The sequence below is a fragment of the Capricornis sumatraensis genome, chromosome 1, assembly GCF_032405125.1.
Source record: "Capricornis sumatraensis isolate serow.1 chromosome 1, serow.2, whole genome shotgun sequence".
Classification (NCBI taxonomy): Eukaryota; Metazoa; Chordata; class Mammalia; order Artiodactyla; family Bovidae; genus Capricornis; species Capricornis sumatraensis.
Window position 1 is genome coordinate 103,507,750 of NC_091069.1, and position 19,956 is coordinate 103,527,705.

At 48.4% G+C, this 19,956-nt stretch overlaps 1 protein-coding gene across 1 annotated transcript in view; it reads right to left on the bottom strand.

Moving 5' to 3' along the window:
• The window catches only part of CNNM4 (cyclin and CBS domain divalent metal cation transport mediator 4), a 36,843-nt gene extending 34,172 nt beyond the window's left edge, over positions 1 to 2,671 (bottom strand). Inside the window, exon 1 of the mRNA XM_068971703.1 lies at positions 1,270 to 2,671. Coding sequence (XP_068827804.1) covers positions 1,270 to 2,671 — 1,402 coding nt within the window. The remainder of the gene's footprint in view (positions 1 to 1,269) is intronic.
• Positions 2,672 to 19,956: the final 17,285 nt, after the last annotated feature.

Sequence of the window (19,956 nt, forward strand, 5' to 3'; positions counted from 1 at the left end):
ATGCTGAGATTCAGTCTGTCAAACTGAAAAAGGGAAGGTACCCAGTCCCCACCCTGGCTCTAACCCCAGCATCCTGCCAGGCCAGCTCCTCCCTATCCTACTCTGTCACCCACTGATCCAGCCAGTTGAGGCTCTCCAGAACTGAGCAACAACGGGCTGAGGTCTTGGGGAGTGAAACAGAGCTCTGGGGTTTAGGTGACCTCCCTCATTCCTTTATAAAGAGCTCCCCTTTCGGTCTCCTCTCCGCCTTTGGCCGAGGAGGGTTTTGCTCCATAATTGGCTTGTTTAGTGTCACTCGGAGTGGCAGAGGCAGGAGGAAAGTTTTGCTAGAAGTAAGGAAAGGGGTGTGTGCTCTGAGCGCTGAGGCTGCCGAGTAAACCCTCCAAGTGTCTAACAACCAAGAGCACGTGTGAGAAAAAAAACACCAGGCCGACTGAAGATACCCAGCAGACCACAGGAGGGAAGCTTATGTGGGGTGCCTGGGAAAGACAGAATAACCAAAGCTTAATCTGCTCGCTTCTGCTGAACAGTCAAAAGCGTTACTTGGCATTGCTCTCTGCAGGGAGCCAATGAGTGCCCTCCCAACTTGGCTTCCGTGGGCCAGGCGCTCCAGTGACACCGTTCTCGCTTGGCTCCAAAACCTTCCAGAGCTCCGAGAGCCCAGCAGACTGACTGCCCTGACTTTCAGGTTCTTCCCAAGGCCATGGGTGACTCGGTCTCTCCCCTACTGACCACTGATCAGCAGAGCCTGTACCCACAGGAAGGGAACTACCTGCTGAACCAGAAGCACATCGTCTGCTCCCCAACTCAGCTTCTCTGCTCAAGGGGTTCCCTCTGCCTCAAGGACCAAGTCTCCCCAGCTTTCAAGGATTTCCCCCAAATGTTCCCTCCGCTGTGAAGGTTTTCCGGGTTCCCCAGCCCCTTCCCCACCCGACCACAATAGGACCTGCTGGCTCCAGTACCACACCCTAATCTCCCTGCCCCGGTGCTGGCCTCCTTGAAGGCATTAGCCTCACTCCATCCTGCTCCCACGCAGGCAAGTATGTCTTGCCCTGCTTGGATCCACCTGGGGCACAAAGCACACTTCCTGGCAGATGCTTAAGAGCTATTTCTGCTGGTCTGAGTGCCCATCTCTGCCGAGGCATCGGGAGTGCTGGGCAAATGAACAGAGTCACACGAATGGAATGCTAAGATCAGCAGACACAAGACAGGTCAGGATACTCGAGGTACCGCATAGAGGGATGCGGGAGCCACATCCTGGGGCCTCACCCTTCTTGAACTCCTCCAGCATGGCATCCAGCTTGGTGTCGTGGAAGACAAAGTGCACTGGGTGGTTGTAGAAACGGGTGATGGTCTTGAGCGGGGTGCAGTCATCGGGATCCACGAAGGCCAAGTCCTTGACGTAGAGGATATCGACGATGTTGGACTGCTCATCTTCAAACACGGGGATGCGGGTGTAGCCGCTCTCCATGATCTCCGACATGGTGTTGAAGTCCAGGATGGCATCGCTGCGGATCATGAAGCAGTCCTGCAGCTGGGTCATGATATCCTCCACCGTCTTGGTCCGCAGTTCCAAGGCCCCCTGGATCATGTTCAGCTCCTCTTTCACAAGGTCGTTGTAGGGCTCCGTCACCTTCAACATCTCCATCAGCTTCTCCCGATTGTAAACGGTGCGGATCTCCTGACCCAGGACGAAGTCCAGGAGCTTGCTGATGGGGTAACTGAGGGGGAAGGTGATCAGCATAAAGAATTTGGTGAGGATGATCGTGTTGGCACCCACGGCCAGCCCGTGTCGGGAGCACAGGGCCTGAGGCACGATCTCCCCGAAGATGACAATGCCAATGGTGGAGGAGGCCACGGCCACGAGGCCGGACCCGATGAGGTTGTCTAGAAGGATGGTGAGGGAGGTGTTGACCAGCACGTTCCCCAGCAGCAGGGAGCAGAGCAAGTAGTTGCCCTTGCGACGGATGGGCTCGATCTTGCGGGCATACCGCCGCTCCTTCTGAGTGCCACAGTTCTGCACGATGCGCAGTTCCATGGGGTCCAGGGCCATCAGCCCCAGATTGAGGCCGGAAAATATGCCCGACAGCCCCAGCAGCACCATAATGATGAGGATGTGCAGCCAGAGGGGCAGGAGCCTCCCAGGCTCCTCCACCATGAGGAGCAGCGAATCCTTGTCCGTCCACCTCTGCCAGGGCCCGTCCACGCCCGCCCGGGTGCACAGCGCATACAGTTTCATGTTCTCACTCCTCCGGAGGAACTTAGTGAGCACCACCAGCATCCCCGACGTGTCCCCGCGGCTCACGTTGACCAGCTTCTGGACGACCAGGTCCTTGGTGAGCTCGAGGCAGTCAGTGGAGTTGTGGAAGGTCTCGGCGTTGTCCACCTCAGTGAAGGAGATCAGGTTGCTAGAGAAGGAATCCAGCCCCTGGCCGTACAGCCTCAGGTTCACCGTGCTGCCCTCGGACACGTAGATGATGCCATCCGTGTTTATCCCACACGATTTGTTGCAGCTCGTCAGCCTCATGCCCAGGATCGCGCTCCGCTGGGGGTTGCCCTGGCCGCGGACCCCCGGCGCCCACAGCGGCACCAGCAGCACCAGCGCCGCCAGGAGGAGGCGCCCTCGGGCCGGGCCACTGCCGGGGCGCCCGCCCCCGCCCACCGGCGCCATGTTGCTCCGGCTCGGCCGCCGCCGCCGCTCCCCGCGCTCCGCCGCGCAGCCCCGCTCGCGCCGCCACTCCTGCCGCTCCGCCGCCGCCGAGCCAACTGTCCCGGCCGCGGGCCTGACGTCAGGTCAGCGCCCCATCTGCCCCGCCCCGCGACCCACGCCTCTCATTTGCATGGGAGGCTCCGCCCCTGGCGCGCGGCTCGCGCCCTCCCTTAAGGAAGTCCGGCATTTAAGGTGGCGTGGCGTGAGAGCGCGGGAGCAGCGGGAGGCTCTCCGCCCCGCCCTCCTCATCGCAAGCTTTTCCGCCCTCTTGGCGGGTCCTGCTCTCCTCCGCGCCGCTTTGCTCTGCCTATCGCACTGTCCGCTTCCGCAGCCTATCCTGGCCTCGCTTGCTGGGCTCGTTCCCCTGCCCAAAAAAGCTGCAACGGAGGCGGTGACTCTTCTCTGTAAGAACCTCCGAAGCAGCACCACGTGGTGCTCGGGGCCAGAAAATTGCTTTTCCTGCTTTAAGAAAAGAAAAGGAGAACCGGAGAGCAGAGGCCTGAGGGAGGTCTTCACGTCCACAGACGTTGTTCTGACCTCTACACTCCTGGGGCTTTTGCCCACCTTGCCCAGAGGCCAGAAGTTGATCCCCCAGGACCAGGCCAGAGATCTCTGGGGCCAGTGGAGGGGAAGTCTGGGGGACCAGATGCAGGGAATGCAGATGGAAGGAGCATGGTCTTTCATTTCCCTTTAGGACACAAAGACTGAGCGCTCCGGTGCTGGGCACTTGTTCCAGGCTCAAACAATATAGCAGTGGATGAGCCAAAGATCCTGCCCCCTGGAGCTGGCAGTCTAGGATAGGAAACAGGCAACCAACAAACACATGCAAGGACTTCCCTGTTAGTCCAGTGGCTAAGAATTTGCCTGCTAGAGAAGCCCCTGTGCCGCAATGAAGACCCAATTCAGCCAAAAACATTTTTAATACAGAATATTTTTTAATCCTCCCAAACAACCCTAAGATATTTCCGTATTACAGATGAAGAAATTGTGTCTAGGCACAAAGCAGGGCCCATCTAGACTGTTATCTTAAGAGCAGGCTTGTGTGACTTCAGTAAGACAAGTTGGAATGTCTCTAAGCCCCAGCTGCTTCTTCTGTAAAATGGGGGTAAGAATGATAACACAGGGACTTCTCTGGTGGTCCAGTTGGTTAAGAGTCCACCTTCCAATGCAGGGAATGTGGGTTCGATCTCAGGTCCAGGGACTAAGATCTCACATGCCACAGGGCACCTAAGCCCGCAAAGCAACTGCAAGGAAGAGTGCACAAGCCACAACTAAGAACTAACGCAGCCAAATCAATAAATAAAAAGCAAGAAATGCTAACAGAGCACCACGTCACTAACCTTGTGGGAACAGCTGCCCTAGGCATGGGACAGGACAGGACGACTCTCTGAATGCTCTCTGACTATGCAGCTGTTATTGTTATTGTTGTTGTCGTTGTTATTGTTATTGTCTGCCCTTCCGGGACCAAACTCCTAACCCTAGATTGTGGTGACTGACCAGCTGGGACAGCTGCATGTGGAAACGAGCTGAGAGGCACGGCGCCAGGCCTAACCCTGAAATGACTGCTTCCTGGCCAGCCCTCCTCAGTGTCAGTCAGCAACTATGAATTGAGTGCCAAGCTCTCAGGGTGTGGGGGAAGACCAGCCGCAGCTGCCACTCCTGTTGGGGGTGGGGGGAGGAGAAAGACAGACAAACATCCTTATAATAATCACAGAGGTGTGCTGACGAGAGGATCAAGTACCAGGTTGACCACTGGGTCTTGAAGCAAGGATTTTGCTGGCCCTGGAGACACAGAAATCCATTTCACTCTCTACATAAACACTGGTGTTTATTTTTATAATGGCGTGCTGTTTGCCAGTAGAAGCAACAATCAATACCAGCCGGAAAGAGACTAAACAGAGAGGAACAATCATATAGTGTTTAGGAAGGTGGCAGAAGGCTGATTCAAATAAGCCCTGTTAGCAGGGGTAATGAATGTGGCATCCCAGGCCAGCCTAAAGCAATCCCTTGCAGGGAGGTCCCTCACTTCATATTTCACAGGGAGCACCCAGCTTGCCAGTTTTTCAGAAAACAGGACCCTCAGGTGGGCACTGGCCAACACAGAACACAAGCAGAACCTTTGACCAGCTGTTTCCACCTACCTCCTCCAACCAGCATGTGCCATTGCCTGGGAACAAGTGCAGTCTCAAGGGGTCTTCTGCCCTCATATCTTTCCAGCCAGTTTTAGGACCAGCGCCCTCCCTCAGGGTCCTCGGAGACTCCCATTCTATTATCAACCAATTGGCTGTTTTTATTTTGCCCTTTTCAGATGTCTGTACTCAGAATCGTTCTATGCATGCACTGAGCCAATAACAGAAACCAGCAAAGAGAAGGAAGAACAAACAGAAGCTTTCGAGATACTTAGGTTAAAAATGCAAGGGGTGGGTCTTCCCTGGTGGCTCAGTGGTAAAGAATCCACCTGTCAATGCGGGAGATGCCGCTTTGATCCCTGGGTCAGAAGAGCGCCTGGAGAAGGCAGTGGCAACCCACTCCAGTATTCTTGCCTGAGAAATCCCATGGACAGGAGCCTGGCAGGCTACAGTCCATGGGGTCGCAAAAGAGTCAGACATGACTTAGCGACCAAACCACCACAGTTCATCTAATTACACCCGTCCATGCTGTTATTCACACCAGTGATTAACTGAATACAGCCAATCCAATGAAGTCAAGAAATGAAATTCCCCTTTCTATGCTACCCCAGCAGGGGTCCATACAGCCTTGCTCTAGGTTCCCAGTGTAACTTAAAGGGAAACTTGCAATGTCCAGAATCCTTGATGTCCTGCAAATGAAGGAAGAGAAGGAATCTGTTATTAAATAGTTTATACGGTCTTAAAAAGAGGGAGAGAAAGAAGAAAGACAGAATAAAGAAATTCCTCTTTACCCTCCCAAGGCCTTTAATCTGCAGGTAAGACAAGAGTCGTTGTTGTTCAGTCACTAAGTTGTGTCCAACTCGGCGACCCTGTGGACTGCAGCACACCAGGTTTCCCTGTTCTTCACCATCTCCCAGAGTTTGCTCAAACTCATGACCATTAAGTTGATGATGCCATCCAACCATCCCACCCTCTGTCGCCCTCTTCTCCTCCTGCCTTCAATCTTTCCCAGCATCAGGGTCTCTTCCAATAACTCAGTTCTTCGAATCAGGTGGCCAAAGTATTGGATCTTTAGCATCTGTGGGATTCTCCAGGCAAGAACACTGGAGTGGGTTGCCATTTCCTTCTCCAATGCATGAAAGTGAAAAGTGAAAGTGAAGTTGCTCAGTCGTGTCCGACTCTTAGTGACCCCATGGACTGCAGCCCACCAGGCTCCTCTGTCCATGGGGTTTTCCAGGCAAGAGTACTGGAGTGGGGTGCCATTGCCTTCTCCATTCTAATGAATATTCAATGTTGATTTCCTTTAGAATTGATTGGTTTCATCTCCTTGCTGTCTGAGGGACTCCCAAGAAAAAGTCAAATGCAATATAACCCAGAAAATGGCAGAAGAGGTATTTGAGGCCCAGACTGGAGTCCATGTTCATTCTCTGCCTGGCTTTGGTCCCTGGTTAGGGCATTTAACCTTTCCTCATCTGCAGAGTTCCCACAGCATGGTGAGGACCACGTGGAGATGGAGGTGTTTCAATGTACAGAGCAGGAGGCCTGGGCCATGTCTGGCTCCTGTAAACCAGTCTGTGAGGATGGCACAGAGGGAGCTGCAAGTCAGAATCCTCTCCCCTTTGGGGGGCAGACCTGTTCTACCTGGGGCAGAAGCCTTTACTCACCTGAGTTTTCTCCATTTGCAAGTAAGGAGTTTAGAGAGGATCCTTCTCTGAGGGGTCCTGATACCTGACCCCCCCCCAAGCCTCACAAAGCACTCCATTCTTTATTAATTTATTATTATTATTATTTATTTGACTGCACCGGGCCTTAGTTGTGGCATTCGGGATCTTAATTAATTAATCCTAATAGTGGCATGCAGGATCTAGTTCCCAGACCAGGAATCAAACCTGGGCTCCCTGCATTGGGATCGGGCATCTTAGCTGCTGGACTGCCAGGGAAGTCCCCCTAAGCACTCTGTTCTTGACATGGGCCTGAAGCGTTCTTTCCTGGCCCTATGGCAGCATGTCTACAGCTCCTGTGTCTGTGTGTTTTTTTAATATATATATTTTTCTTAATATATATATATATTTTATTGAAGTATAGTTAACTTACAATGTTTCAGGTACCCAACAAGGTGATTTGGATATATATATACACATATATTGAAGAAGGCAATGGCACCCCACTCCAGTACTCTTGTCTGGAAAATCCCATGGAAGGAGGAGCCTGGTGGGCTGCAGTCCATGGGGTTGCTAACAGTCGGACACAACTGAGCGATTTCACTTTCACTTTTCACTTTCATGCATTGGAGAAGGAAATGGCAACCCACTCCAGTGTTCTTGCCTGGAGAATCCCAGGGACCGGGGAGCCTGGTGGGCTGCCGTCTATGGGGTCACACAGAGTCAGACATGACTGAAGCGACTTGGTAGCAGCAGCAGCAGCATACACATAAATTATTTTCAGACTATTTTCCATTAGGTTATTACAAGATATTGACTATAGTTCCCTGGGTTATATAGTAAATGTTTGTTCTTGTTGCATATCTATTTTTTAAATTAGAAATCTAGCATTCTATTCATACTAAGTCAAATAAGTAGAATCAAAATGCCATTAATATTTTAGGCAAAAGTTCATAAGTTTTCTCATATATATATATATATTACACATAGTATTTATATACTTGCATGCCAGGTGCTTCCGTTGTGTCTGACTCTTTGCAACCCTATAGATTGTAGCCTGCCAGGCTTATCTGTTCGTGGAATTCTCCAGGCAAGAATACTTGAATACAAGAATGTATTCAAGTCCCCACTAGTGCCACCTGGGAAGCCCTTACTGTTTGTATATATGTATACAAAAGTTTTTCTACTACCCTTGATAAGGGTTTGAAAAAGAACATCAAAAAAAAAGAAGAGATGGAGAAATTGGAAAACATAAACTGAATGAGACAGGAGCACAAGCATGTCTGCAGCTCCCGTGGTTGCGTCCACTCCTTTCTGGTCCTGTGCAGGGAGACAACCTTAAAGGGTTCTGCCCTTTCTATGCCTGGGATTGTGCTGACACTGAGGATCCTTGGTGAACAAGGTCTTCAATCAGTGACCTGGGGTCTCCTGCCCCTCCCTACTCCCTAGGCTGGGATCCTCCCGGGCTGGTTTCTTAGCCCTCTTCAACCTCTGGGTCTACACAATGGGGAGCTGCGGGCAGAACAGCTGCCTGTCCGCTGGTGGAACTCAGAGCCTGAGGCCTGCCACAGCCCCCATGCTGGGCAGAGCCCTCCAGGATGCTGTGGGCCTGGCGTATGAGAGCCTGGATAGCAGCAGAGTGAGACACGGGCCATCCTCAGTACATGCTGTGAGGACTTCCCTAGTGGTCCAGTGGTTAAGACTCTGCCTTCTAGTGCAAGGGACGCAGATTTGATTCCTGGTTGGGGAACTAAGATCCAACATGCCGCAGAGCGACTAAGCTCTCACACCACAACTAGAGAGAAGCCTGCACACTACAGCAAAGATTCTGCATGTTACAGCTAAGACCCAATATGGCCAAAAATAAATAAATTATCCTTTTAAAAAATACATGCCGTGGCCTGTTCACCACTGTCTGTAAGTCTACAGTGACTCTGAGCATTGCAAGATAGATCTGTGCTATTTAATTGTTTCAGAATGGAAGGGGCAGTTGTTCCTCCTCTGAGGGATGAAGCAAGTATGGAGGTAGCTGGATGCTGCTCTTTTCTGGGGGGAGGCACGCCTAGGGGCATGTGGAATTGTAGTTCCCTGACCAGGGATTGAACCCATGCTCCCCGGCATTGGAAGCCCAGAATCCTAACCACTGGACTGCCAGGAAAAAGAGTCCCTGGATGCTGCCTTGACTCACCTTCCAACTCAGGTCATCCCAGGGGGTCGGGTCATGGGGACCCCGTGTGTGAGAAAGACTCTTCATTGAGCCAGAGAAGTGGATGAAAACATCAGGTCAGCAGATCCAGGCCCATAAAAGGATGTGCCTCTGACAGGCAGTCAAATGCGGGAGTGGCAAGGGGGAGGCGCGTTTGTACTCACTGGGTAGGCTTCCTACTGCCATACGACAGGTTGCTCTCTTTTAGGACAGGCCCACAGGAGGCAGGATGCCCCACTATTCAGGGGATTCAGGTGGAGCTCTGGAGGCCCAATTCGCGGGTTGGCTTGTCCACAGATCACTTGCATGACCTAGGACTCTGGGACACCCTTGAGTGCCTAGTGAGAGGAAGTCTGGCCCGTGGTGAGAGCTCAGTACATGATCAGTAACCACGACAACAACGGGAAAGAGGTAGCCAGGATTTTCAGAGCATGTGCAGATGTCCTTAGCTCCCCTACGTCTCCCCATCCAACTCCAGCCGGTCTTCTTGTCCTTTCCGTTCCCTTCCCTTCCCTGCAGAGGGAGGAAATCAGTTGAGGATGAGCGGGAGATCACTAAGGCCTGAACAAGACCGCATGGGGGCCCTGTGGGCCTCCGTGGGAAAGGAAGCAGGGAGGCTGGTGGAGTGTAGCTGCAGGGAGTGTCACGCGCTGCTGGGAGGGAGAGAAGGCTCTCCCCCGGGATCCTGATCAGACAGACCTAACAGTGCGCAAGCTCAGGCTTGGGGAGTCCCTGCTAACCCAGGGTCCCCTTGAGAACCTCAGGCAGCGCTGGATGTGAGGGTGGCCCTCAGGCCCAGGCCTCTGCCCCCGTCCCTCTCCCCTGCTTCCCCCCCCCCTCAGAAGTACGGGGACACCTTCTGTCCCCAGGACTGGCAACCCCAGCAAGCTTTCCCTTCTGCCTCCCTTTTTTGATGTGGATCATTTTTTTAAAGTCTGTATTCGATTTGTTACACTATTTGTTCTGTTTTATGCTTTTTTGGCAGAGAGCCATGTGGGATCTTAGCCCCCAGACCAGGGGTTGAACCCGCACCCCCACCCCTACCCGCACTGGAAGCGGAAGTCTCTTAACCGCTGGACTACCAGTCCCAAGACCCTTTACTATTTTAACAAAGTCATGGCTCATTACTAGAGAAAAACTAGGAAGAGCAAGATAACAAACCCTGAGTATTTACAGAGACTTAAGAGCGGTTTTCAGAGTCATTGTCCCTAATCTCGGACTCTTCCTTGGAGGAAATGTCATGGGCTTTGAACCTCACCACCTGGTAAACTGGTGCAAAGTGCTTGGCCTCTTACGGCATTGGTTTCTCCACCTGAAAGATGAAGATCATAATTACATTTTACTGATTTCCAATAACTCTTCTGTAGACTGAAGACCTGCTTAAACTGATGATAATAATGATCAAAATGATGACCGTGATGTCTATCCAGAATAAGAATTCATATAGCTAAAAGAGGAAAATTGAAAAAAAAAAAAAAAAGATGAACAAGAAACTTTTCTTGATGTATTAAAAGGACCAAATAAGTCCAAGTTTGAAAGTTTTGCTCTGGAAACTTCCATTGTGGTCCAGTGGCTGAGACTCCAAGCTCCCAATACACGGGGCCTTGAGTTTGATCCCTGATCAAGGAACTAGATCCCACACTCTGTAACTGAAGATCCTGCATGAAGACCCCACAGAGCCAAATAAATAAATGAAAAAAAAAATTTTTTTTTAAGCATTGCTCTGTAAACCTTGGTTTATTTCCCTTTACCCAGGCTAGGACTTTCATATTACTATACCCTTCATTCATTTCTCCATTTGTGTATTTTTTTATATTTTTACTAGGCTTATAAAATAACCGAGTTATACATGTTCATTGAAATAAATTCAAATAGCACAGAGTGTATAAAGTAAAACATGGAAGTCCCCCTCACCCCCTTTCCACTGCCCAGGGGCTGTCTTTCTGCAAAGTATTCCGCCACTCTCTGCCTTCTTCATTTTCATCTCTTCCCTACTCTGGACTAGAGGTCAATTCCCACTGGGTCGAGAACACTTCAAGGACAAAAACTGTGTCATAGTCATCTCTATATCCAGAATATTCAGCGTTCCATATGCATCTGTAGAATGAATTGGATTTTCCTTAAAAAGAGGATGGGAAAAACACCAATGGGGACCAAGGATGGGAAGTGAGAGGAAAGCATTTAGCCAGTAGCTTTATGTATAAAATTGTAACTGAGAAAACTGTCTCATATTTGTCCCTTGATATCATTTCTCCTCTGCTCTATTTCTTAAAAAAAAAAGAAAAATCTGATCTTGACCCAACTAAATTGATGTCTTGACAGATTCACAGCTTGAAAAACACTAGTCTCAGGCACTGCTCATGAGCATCCACTGGAATTCCCTTCGGGAGTGCCTATGAGCATGGTGGGAATTAGAAGACTGTGTTTGTAAATGGCCCTCACACCCACAGTGCGTGCCATAATCCACACGTGGCAATAAATAAGCCCAGCAGATCAGTGAGCCAAGTTCCTGATTCCCGAATCTTACTGGCTCCCAGACTGACCCAGAAAGGAGACAGCCTTTCAGATATTTATTCCCAAGAGCTCAAACAACCGCCAAGTCACCAAACACCTGTGGAGCCTTCAGCAACCAGCTCATCTTGCAGGCCTCAGGTTTTTATCTTTAACCTGAGGGAACCGGATCAGATAATTAGGTTCTATTCCAATTTAAAGTCTTTGATCTTGGATTCTTCCTGGGTAACCAAGGGAGGAAGGTAAAGGCCAGACCAGCAAGATTAGAGGTAGTAGTGGGCCTCTGTTGCTCTGGTCTGCTCAGCTTCCTTCCCCTTCTCCTGAAAATGGTGCCTCCATTTTTCTCCGGGGCTTTCCTGATAGCTCAGAGGGTAAAGGATATGTCCGCAATGTAGAAGGCCAGGCTTCCTGATCCCTGCGTCAGGAAGATCCCCTGGAGAAGGGAATGACTACCCACTCCAGTGTTCTTGCCTGGAGAATTCCATGGACAGAGGACCCTGGTAGGCTATAGTCCATGGGGTCACAAAGAGTCAGACATAACTAAGCAACTAACACTTTCATACTTTTCCTCTGGGAACCTGTCCCACCAGCATTTTCATGGTTTCTAGTGGAGGTGGGCAACTGACCAGGCCTGAACCAAAGTACCCTAGGCCACAAAAGTTGACCTAGGGTGGGCAGGACACCAAGAAAGGCCAACTAGGAGTCTGGCCTAGGTTTTTATAAATAGCAGAAAAATGAAAGTGTTAGCCACTCAGTCGTGTCCAACCCTGTGCGGTCCCATGGACTGCAGCCTCCAGGCTCCTCTATCCATGGAGTTCTCCAAGCAAGAATACTGGAATGGGTTGCCATGCCCTCCTCCAGGGGATCTTCCCCAACCAGGGATTGAAACCCAGGTCTCCTGAATTGGCAGGCGGATTCTTTACTGCTAAGCCACCAGTGAAGCTTAGGAGGAAACTGCTATTGCAATTCAAATGTGAAGGGACAGGTAGCTATTAACAAAAAAAGCTCCCATCTAGTGAGTACTCTGTGCCAGGCTCTAGCCTTTGAACTGCTTTTCTCATTTAAATATTTATAGCAATTTCATGAATAGGGTTATTATTATTATTCTCCTTTTACAGATAGAAAAATCAGGTCCCAGGGAGGTAAAATAACTTGCCCAAGGTCATACAGTTAGGCAAGGTCAACAGAGCCATGTCCTGAACCTGAAACATGTCTACTGCTGATGCTTTCCAAGCTGTCATTTTCACTGAGAAGTGTTGAAACCAAAGGGCATCCTAAGTTTTCATGACAGAAAACAGAAATCTTTATTATGAAACAGACATACATGTGTGCTAAGATGCTTAGTTGTATCTGACTCTTTGCGACCCTATGGGCTGTCACCCGCCAGGCTCCTCTGTCCATGGGATTCTCCAGGCAAGAATATTGGAGTGGGTTGCCATGCCCTCCTCCAGGGGATCTTCCCCACCCAGTGATTGAAGCTGCATCTCATATCTCCTACATTGGCAGGTGAGTTCTTTACCACTAGTACCACCTGGGAAGCCCAGACATGCATGTGTATGGTTGTTTAAAGAAATTCTAAATGGAATACAATTTAAAGAAATAGAGCCATATTTTTATAACTGGGCTTCTTGCACATTAATCTTCAGGTTTTGTCCGTTAGTGTTTAGTCTAACCTTGACTTCTTGGCTTCCTCCCAGAGCCAACAAACCTCTACATGACTTTGGAAATGGCCATCATCAGACTGACTTAGAACTTCGAACCAGGTTGATTTCCAAAGGCAAAGGATGGCCTCCCTGGACCCCATGGCTCCCAGTCACCCTGAAGCGCCTGCCACTGCTGTGATGGGCTCTGAATTCTCTGCACAGAATGAGAATGTCCAACCTCATCCACCTCCTCCCACGGCTTCTCTCGTAGCTGTAGCTCAGCTGTGCCTAAGCACTTCCCCACTCATCCAGCTCCTGGAGAGGTCAGGGCTCCTCCACCCATCCATTTTCCACAGGAAGGAGAATGAGGAAAATTATACCCAACAAAGACTTCACTTGGCTGTTTGACCTTCAAAGCTATGTGTGTTAGTTGCTCAGTTGTGTCCGACTCTTTGTGGCCCTATGGACTGTATGTAGCCCACCAGGCTCCTCTCTGTGGGATTCTTCAGAAAGGAAAACAGGAGTGGGTTGCCATTCCCTTCTCCAGGGGATCTCCCCAACCCAGGGATCGAATGCTGGTCTCCTGCATTGCAGGCAGATTCTTTACCATCTGCACTACCAGGGAAGTCCTATAAAACTATAGCTTATTGTAATTAGAAACCCTAGTGATAAAATTTGCACATTACACAACTTCCACTCTGCATCCCAGATCCCTGAGCAATATCCTCAGATAAGCCAGTGGTTTCCACTTCATTTAGAAAGCAACTCTGACAGAGGTACTTTCTTCCAAAGGGACCAGAACACAGTGCAGAACACTGCGGACAAGGCATAACAAAGCCTTCCAAACAATAGTAACTTCTGTACTTAAGGCACTCTTCAGAGTCAGCAAGGTGCTTGTGCATCTTCTATGCATTCTTTAGTTTAATGCAGTCAGCAATCCAGTGTGGTAAGTTTCATCACACCCAGTTTACAGATAAGGAATTCGAGGCTCAGAGAGATTATATAATTTGCCCAAGGTCATACAGTGGAGCTGGGTTTCAAAAGGGCAGAGGTTTTCATTCCAACTCAAATATGCCAGGGTTCTCCTCCCTCCCCCACCCCCTGCCTGCAATTCTTGATGACACTTATGTCCCAACTCCGTGACAAACAGGCCTCGGGATGCCTAGAGGCCATCCCTAATCTGTAGGCGTTCTACCACTTCATCGAGTCATTGCAGATCTGAGTTCTGGTCCTGAGGACACTGACTTTTATTAATTCACTGATGAGTTAATAGATTGGGGAGGGTAGGCCACACTAATTAAACACATAACTAAGTGGTCGACCCAAATATGAATTTCCTTTTTAAATTAATGTATTCTTGGCTGTGCTGGATCTCCACTGCTGCTTGTGGGCTGTCTTTAGTTGCGGCAAGTAGGGGCTTCTCTTTGATTGTGTACGCAGGCTTCTCACTGTGGTGGCTACTCTCACTGGGGAGCACAGGCTCTAGGCACGTGGGCTTCAGTGCTTAGTTGCAGTTCCCGGGCTCTAGAGCGCAGGCTCAGTCATTGTGGGGCACGGGCTTAGCTGCTCCTAGGCATATGGGATCTTCCTGGATGAGGGATCAAACTCTTATATTCTGCATTAACAGGCAGATTCTTTACCACTGAGCCACCAGAGAAGCTCCCAAATATAAATCTCTTAACTAATATACTAATATTTACTATATAAAAATATACTAATACTAATTTCTTAATATGTGTGTGTATGTTCGATCGTGTCCAACTCTTTGTGACCCCATAGACTGTAGTCCACCAGTTTCCTCTGTCCGTGGAATTTTCCAGGTAAGAATACTGGAGCAGGTTGCCATTTCCTCCTCCAGGGGATCTTCCTGACCCAAGGATTCAAACCCACTTCTCTTGTGTCTCCTGCATTGGCAGGTGGATTCTTTCTCACTGTATCACCTGGGAAGCTCAATTTCTTAATATACTGAGAAATTAAACTGCTAAGAGTCTGTAAAACAACTGTGCTTCAAATAAAAAATTTAAAAAACTGCTAAAAGGGTTGGAGTGTTCAGTGGGAAATCCTCATGAATATATTAGTAAAATAGGCTTGATTTGAATACCCAACACAGGACATTTGGAAATAGCCTCTCTCTTCATGCCAAGAGTTGACTCATTGGAAAAGACTCTGATGCTGGGAGGGATTGGGGGCAGGAGGAGAAGGGGATGACAGAGGACGAGATGGCTGGATGGCATCACTGACTCAATGGACGTGAGTCTGAGTGAACTCCGGGAGTTGGTGATGGACAGGGAGGCCTGGCATGCTTCAATTCATGGGGTCGCAAAAAGTCGGACACGACTGAGCGACTGAACTGAACTGAACTGAACTGGACAGAATTGATACACCCTGACATATTTTCATCCCTTGAGTCTTCTTTTTTCTAAATTGTATATTCCTTTCTTTTTAGTTATGACAACATTGTTTTGGATGCGTCACAGTGATCTTTATAGGTTATAGCTAATCACAGTTTTCATTTTCTGCAGGAAATTTAGAAAACACCACACACACACAGACACACACAAATGTATACCCAGCACATTTCCTAATCATCTCCAAAGGAGATTTTATAAAGCTTTTTATTATGGCAACTGTCAAACATCTTTAAAGCTAGAGGGAATCCCCATATATTCATAACTCAGTTTCAATATTTATCAATATCCTGCTGCCTTTTTTTTCTTTCATTCTATCCTACCCTAGCCCGAACACACACCATATTCTCCCAGGGTATTTTAAAGTAATTCTCCAAGCTAAGCTTCAACAGTATGTGAACCAAGAACTTCCATATGGTCAAACTGGATTTAGAAAAGGAACCAGAGATCAAATTGCCAGCATTCACTGGATCATCAAAAAAAGCAAAAGAATTCCATAAAACATCTACTTCTGCTTCATTGACTACACTAAAGCTTTTGACTGTGTGGATCACAACAAACTGGAAAATTCTTAAAGTGATGGGAATACCTTACCTGCCTCCTGAGAAACCTGTATGCAAGTCAAGAAGAAACAGAACCGGACATGGAACAACATGGTCATAGTAGTAGTGGCGTTAGTCGCTCGGTCGTGTCTGCCTCTCTGCGATCCCACAGACCATAGCCTGCCAGGCTCCTCTGTCCATGGGATTCTCCAGGCAAGAATACTGGAGTGGACTGCCATTCCCTTCTCCAGAGGATCTTCCTGACCCAGGGATTGATCCCGGGTCTCCCGCACTGCAGGCAGATTCTTTATCATTTGAGCTACAGGGAAGACCCTATGGAACAACAGACTGGTTCTAAATTGGGAAAGGAGTACATCAAGGCTGTATATTATCACCCTGCTTATTTAATTCATATGCAGAGTACATCATGAGAAACGCTGGGCTGGATGAAGCACAAGCTGGAATCAAGATTGCCGGGAGAAATATCAATAACCTCAGATATGCAGATGATGCCACCCTTATGGCAGAAATCAAAAAAGAAATAAAGAGCCTCTTGATGAAAGTTAAAGAAGAGAGTGAAAAAACTGGCTTAAAACTCAACATTCAGAAAATTAAGATCATGGCATCAGATCCCATCACTTTATGGCAAATAGATGGGGAAACAATGGAAACAGTGAGAGGCTTTATTTTGGGAGGCTCCAAAATCACTGCAGATGGTGACTGCAGCCATGAAATTAAAAGACGCTGCTCCTTGGAAGAAAAGCTATGACCAACCTAGACAGCATATTAAAAAGCAGAGACATTACTTTGCCAACAAAGGCCTATATAGTCAAAGCTATGGTTTTTCTAGTGGTTTTGCATGGATGTGAGAGTTGGACCATAAAGAAAGAATTGACGCTTTTGAACTGTTGAGTTGGAGAAGACTCTTGAGAGTCCCTTGGATTGCAAGGAGATCAAACCAGTCAATCCTAAAGGAAATCAGTCCTGAATATTCATTGGCAGGACTGATGCTAAAGCTGAAGCTCCAATACTTTGGCCACCTGATGTGAAGAGCCAACTCATTGGAAAAGACCCAGATGCTGGGAAAGACTGAAGAAAGGAGAAGGGGACAATAGAGGACGAAATGGTTGTAGGGTATCACCGACTCAACAGACATGAGTCTGAGCAAGTTCGGAGAGATGGTGAAGGACAGGGAAGCCTGCCATGCTGCAGTCCGGGGTTGCAAATATTTAGACAGAACTGAGCGACTGAACAATAACTGATCCTTATCTCTAAATTCAGGTGCTGTAAACTGCTTGAAATTTACTCTGTTAACTGAGAACAAATGTCCTCATCTGAAAGGAGAGCAGTGGCTGCCTTGTCCACCACGCCAAGTCCTTGTGATGTTAAAATGAGGGACTGGAGAGGGCTGTGGGTCTGGAAACTGGCTGAGGCAGATTCTCTGGGAGGTAATTTTTGAAACCATATCCCTGGGCCCTACCCCAGACTTATGAATCAGGTGTCTGGGAGTCTCAGGCAACTGTACATAGCAAAAGCACTCCAGGTTATATAAAATTGTGACTTGTTGGGAAGTCAGAATTTATGCATTGCCAACTGGTTAATGTTCGAGCTACTGTCGCTTTCTGTCCTCCAGAGTCTGCTGGGAACGCGGTGGGTAGAGCCAGGTCAGGTGTAACTACAGGGCTGAAGATGAGCCCAACCGCAAGGCTCAACCTGGATTTCTGAGGATCAAGGAATGGTCTACCTGGAAGAATAGAAGGCTTGATGTTAAACCTTGCTCTGTGTCCTAGACTTGGGTGAGATTTAAATGGAATGTCAAGGTTTAGAACTGAAGGGTAGTACTAACACAATATTGTGAATCAACTATGCTTTAATTTAAAGAAAAAAAAGAATTGAAGGATGGGAGAGAGAAGAAAGGATGGGGCCAAGCTTCTACCTGGAGCCTCTTTCATGGAGGAGCATCAGGCTTCCAGGTGCTCCTGAGTGAAGGTGCCTGTCTGATTTTGAAGACAGGAAGCTAGGAATTATCCAGAACTCCAGAATGCACAGTTCACTTTGTACATGAATGCCCTGTCCCTGGAGATGTGCAACCCCAGGTCGTGATTCCATGGAGTAAAGAGGAATATTAGGCAGCTGAAAGGGTGATGCTAGTGGTAAAGAACCTGCCTGCCAATGCAGGAAACGCAAGAGACGTGGGTTTGATCCCTGAGTTGGGAAGATCCCCTGGAGAAGGAAGTGACAAACTTCTCCAGTATTCTTGCCTGGGAAATCCCATGGACAGAGGAGCCTGGCAGGCTGCAGTCCATAGGGTCACAAAGAACTGGACATGACTGAAGTGACTTAGCACAAAAGGGTGGTAGGTCAAGACCTGACCCAGCTTTCAGAAGTTGCGTCCATGTGTGTAGGGCCATGCTGGAGGGGGACATGGCTCCTTTCTCTCTTTCCCTCCACCTCCCCTCCACACCTGGACATGCTGAACTCTGTCTGAACCCTGTAATTCTGGAAAGCAGCTACGGTCAAGAAATGCCTTCCCTGTTTTGGTGTCCCCTCCCCACCCCATTTTGAGTTCTGAAAATGACTAACCTTAAAGGAGGTTAGTTACAGAATATTCTGTTAATAGAATATTCCAAGATAAGACTCACTTCCACACTTCCTCGCTGACTCAGATAAGCTTCTCTCCAGCCTTCATCGTGACGGCTCCTTGTCTACCTGCCCCTATAAAGCCCCAGGTCTCCCACTTTTCCTGTGATACACTCCTCACTAGTGAGCATTCTCCTTTTTGCAACAGTCTGATTTATGGCCCTGTGCATTTTGTCTTTCACACCCCTCTTTTATTCCCTTTTTATTCATTGTGATGAATTTTATAATGAGAGATCTCCTGACACAATCTACAAAAAAATCCAGCTGACAGGCTGCCCAACAATGTGAATGTACTTAATGCCTCTGAACCATATACTTCACGATGGTTAAAATGGAAAATCTTATGTCTATTTTACTACCATAAAAAATTTCCAGCTGACAGAGAAATACAATGGACATTGTTTATTAAAAACAATTAGAATCCCTACTATGTGCTGGGTGATGGGTTAAAGAGTCAGGAAGTGGGTGGGGCCTGGGCTAAGAAATGAGTAAGATGTGTTCCCTGCCGTCCAGGAGTACCCAGACTTGCTGGGGCAACAAACACATACTCTACTAATTGAGCTCTGTAATTCAGGATGACACACATTGTAATAGACACACGTAGACTGACTTGATGCAGGCGGAGCAGGGCCTTCAATGTTATACTAGGGAGTTTGAATTTTAACTCCTGGTAATTGGAGGCATGAATGATTTTAAAGCCAGGATATGACACAAACAGATTCATTCAGTTCCTAAGGTTTTATCACCCCGTCATCTGCTTTGTGTAAAGATCAATGGCTGTGACAACTTTAATTTTAAAAAATTGATTCCGCATAGAACAGGCTCATATTCGTGTGTTTGTGTGCTCAATCGCCTCAGTCACATCTGAATCTTTTCGATACCATGACTATAGCCTGCCCGGCTTCTCTGTCCGTGGGATTATCTTGGCAAGAATATTCAAAAGTGAAGTGAAAGTGAATGTTGCTCAGTCGTGTCTGACTCTTTACGACCCCATGGACTATACAGTCCATGGAATTTTCCAGGCCAGAATACTGGAGTGGGTAGCCAGCCATTCCCTTCTGAAGCGGACTGCGACTCCCTACTGCAGGGGCTCTTCCTAATCTAAGGATTGAATCCAAGTCTCCTGCGGCTCCTGCATTGGTGTAGGTGGATTCTTTACCACTGAGCCACCTAGGAAGCCCTCACAGTCATGTATCTCCTATTAAATATATTTATGCTCAAGAAAGAAAGATTTAACTTTGATTAAGTCTATCAGGAAGACAAGCAAATGCTGTGTAAGAAATGTTCTTGGAACACGGAAAGCTCAGAGTGCCTGAGAGAGTCAGGGAAGGCTTTCAGAGGAAGTGGATTAAGGGAAAGAAGAGGAAACAGGGAAACTGGAGCATATAGATGAAGGACGGGGGCTGCGGGTCAGATGCCAGAGGGCTTTGTGTGCTAAGTTGAGGGGCCTGAATCTCTTCCTCACGGGTGATGGTGAACCCTCATTTGTGTGTGTGCTCAGTTGGG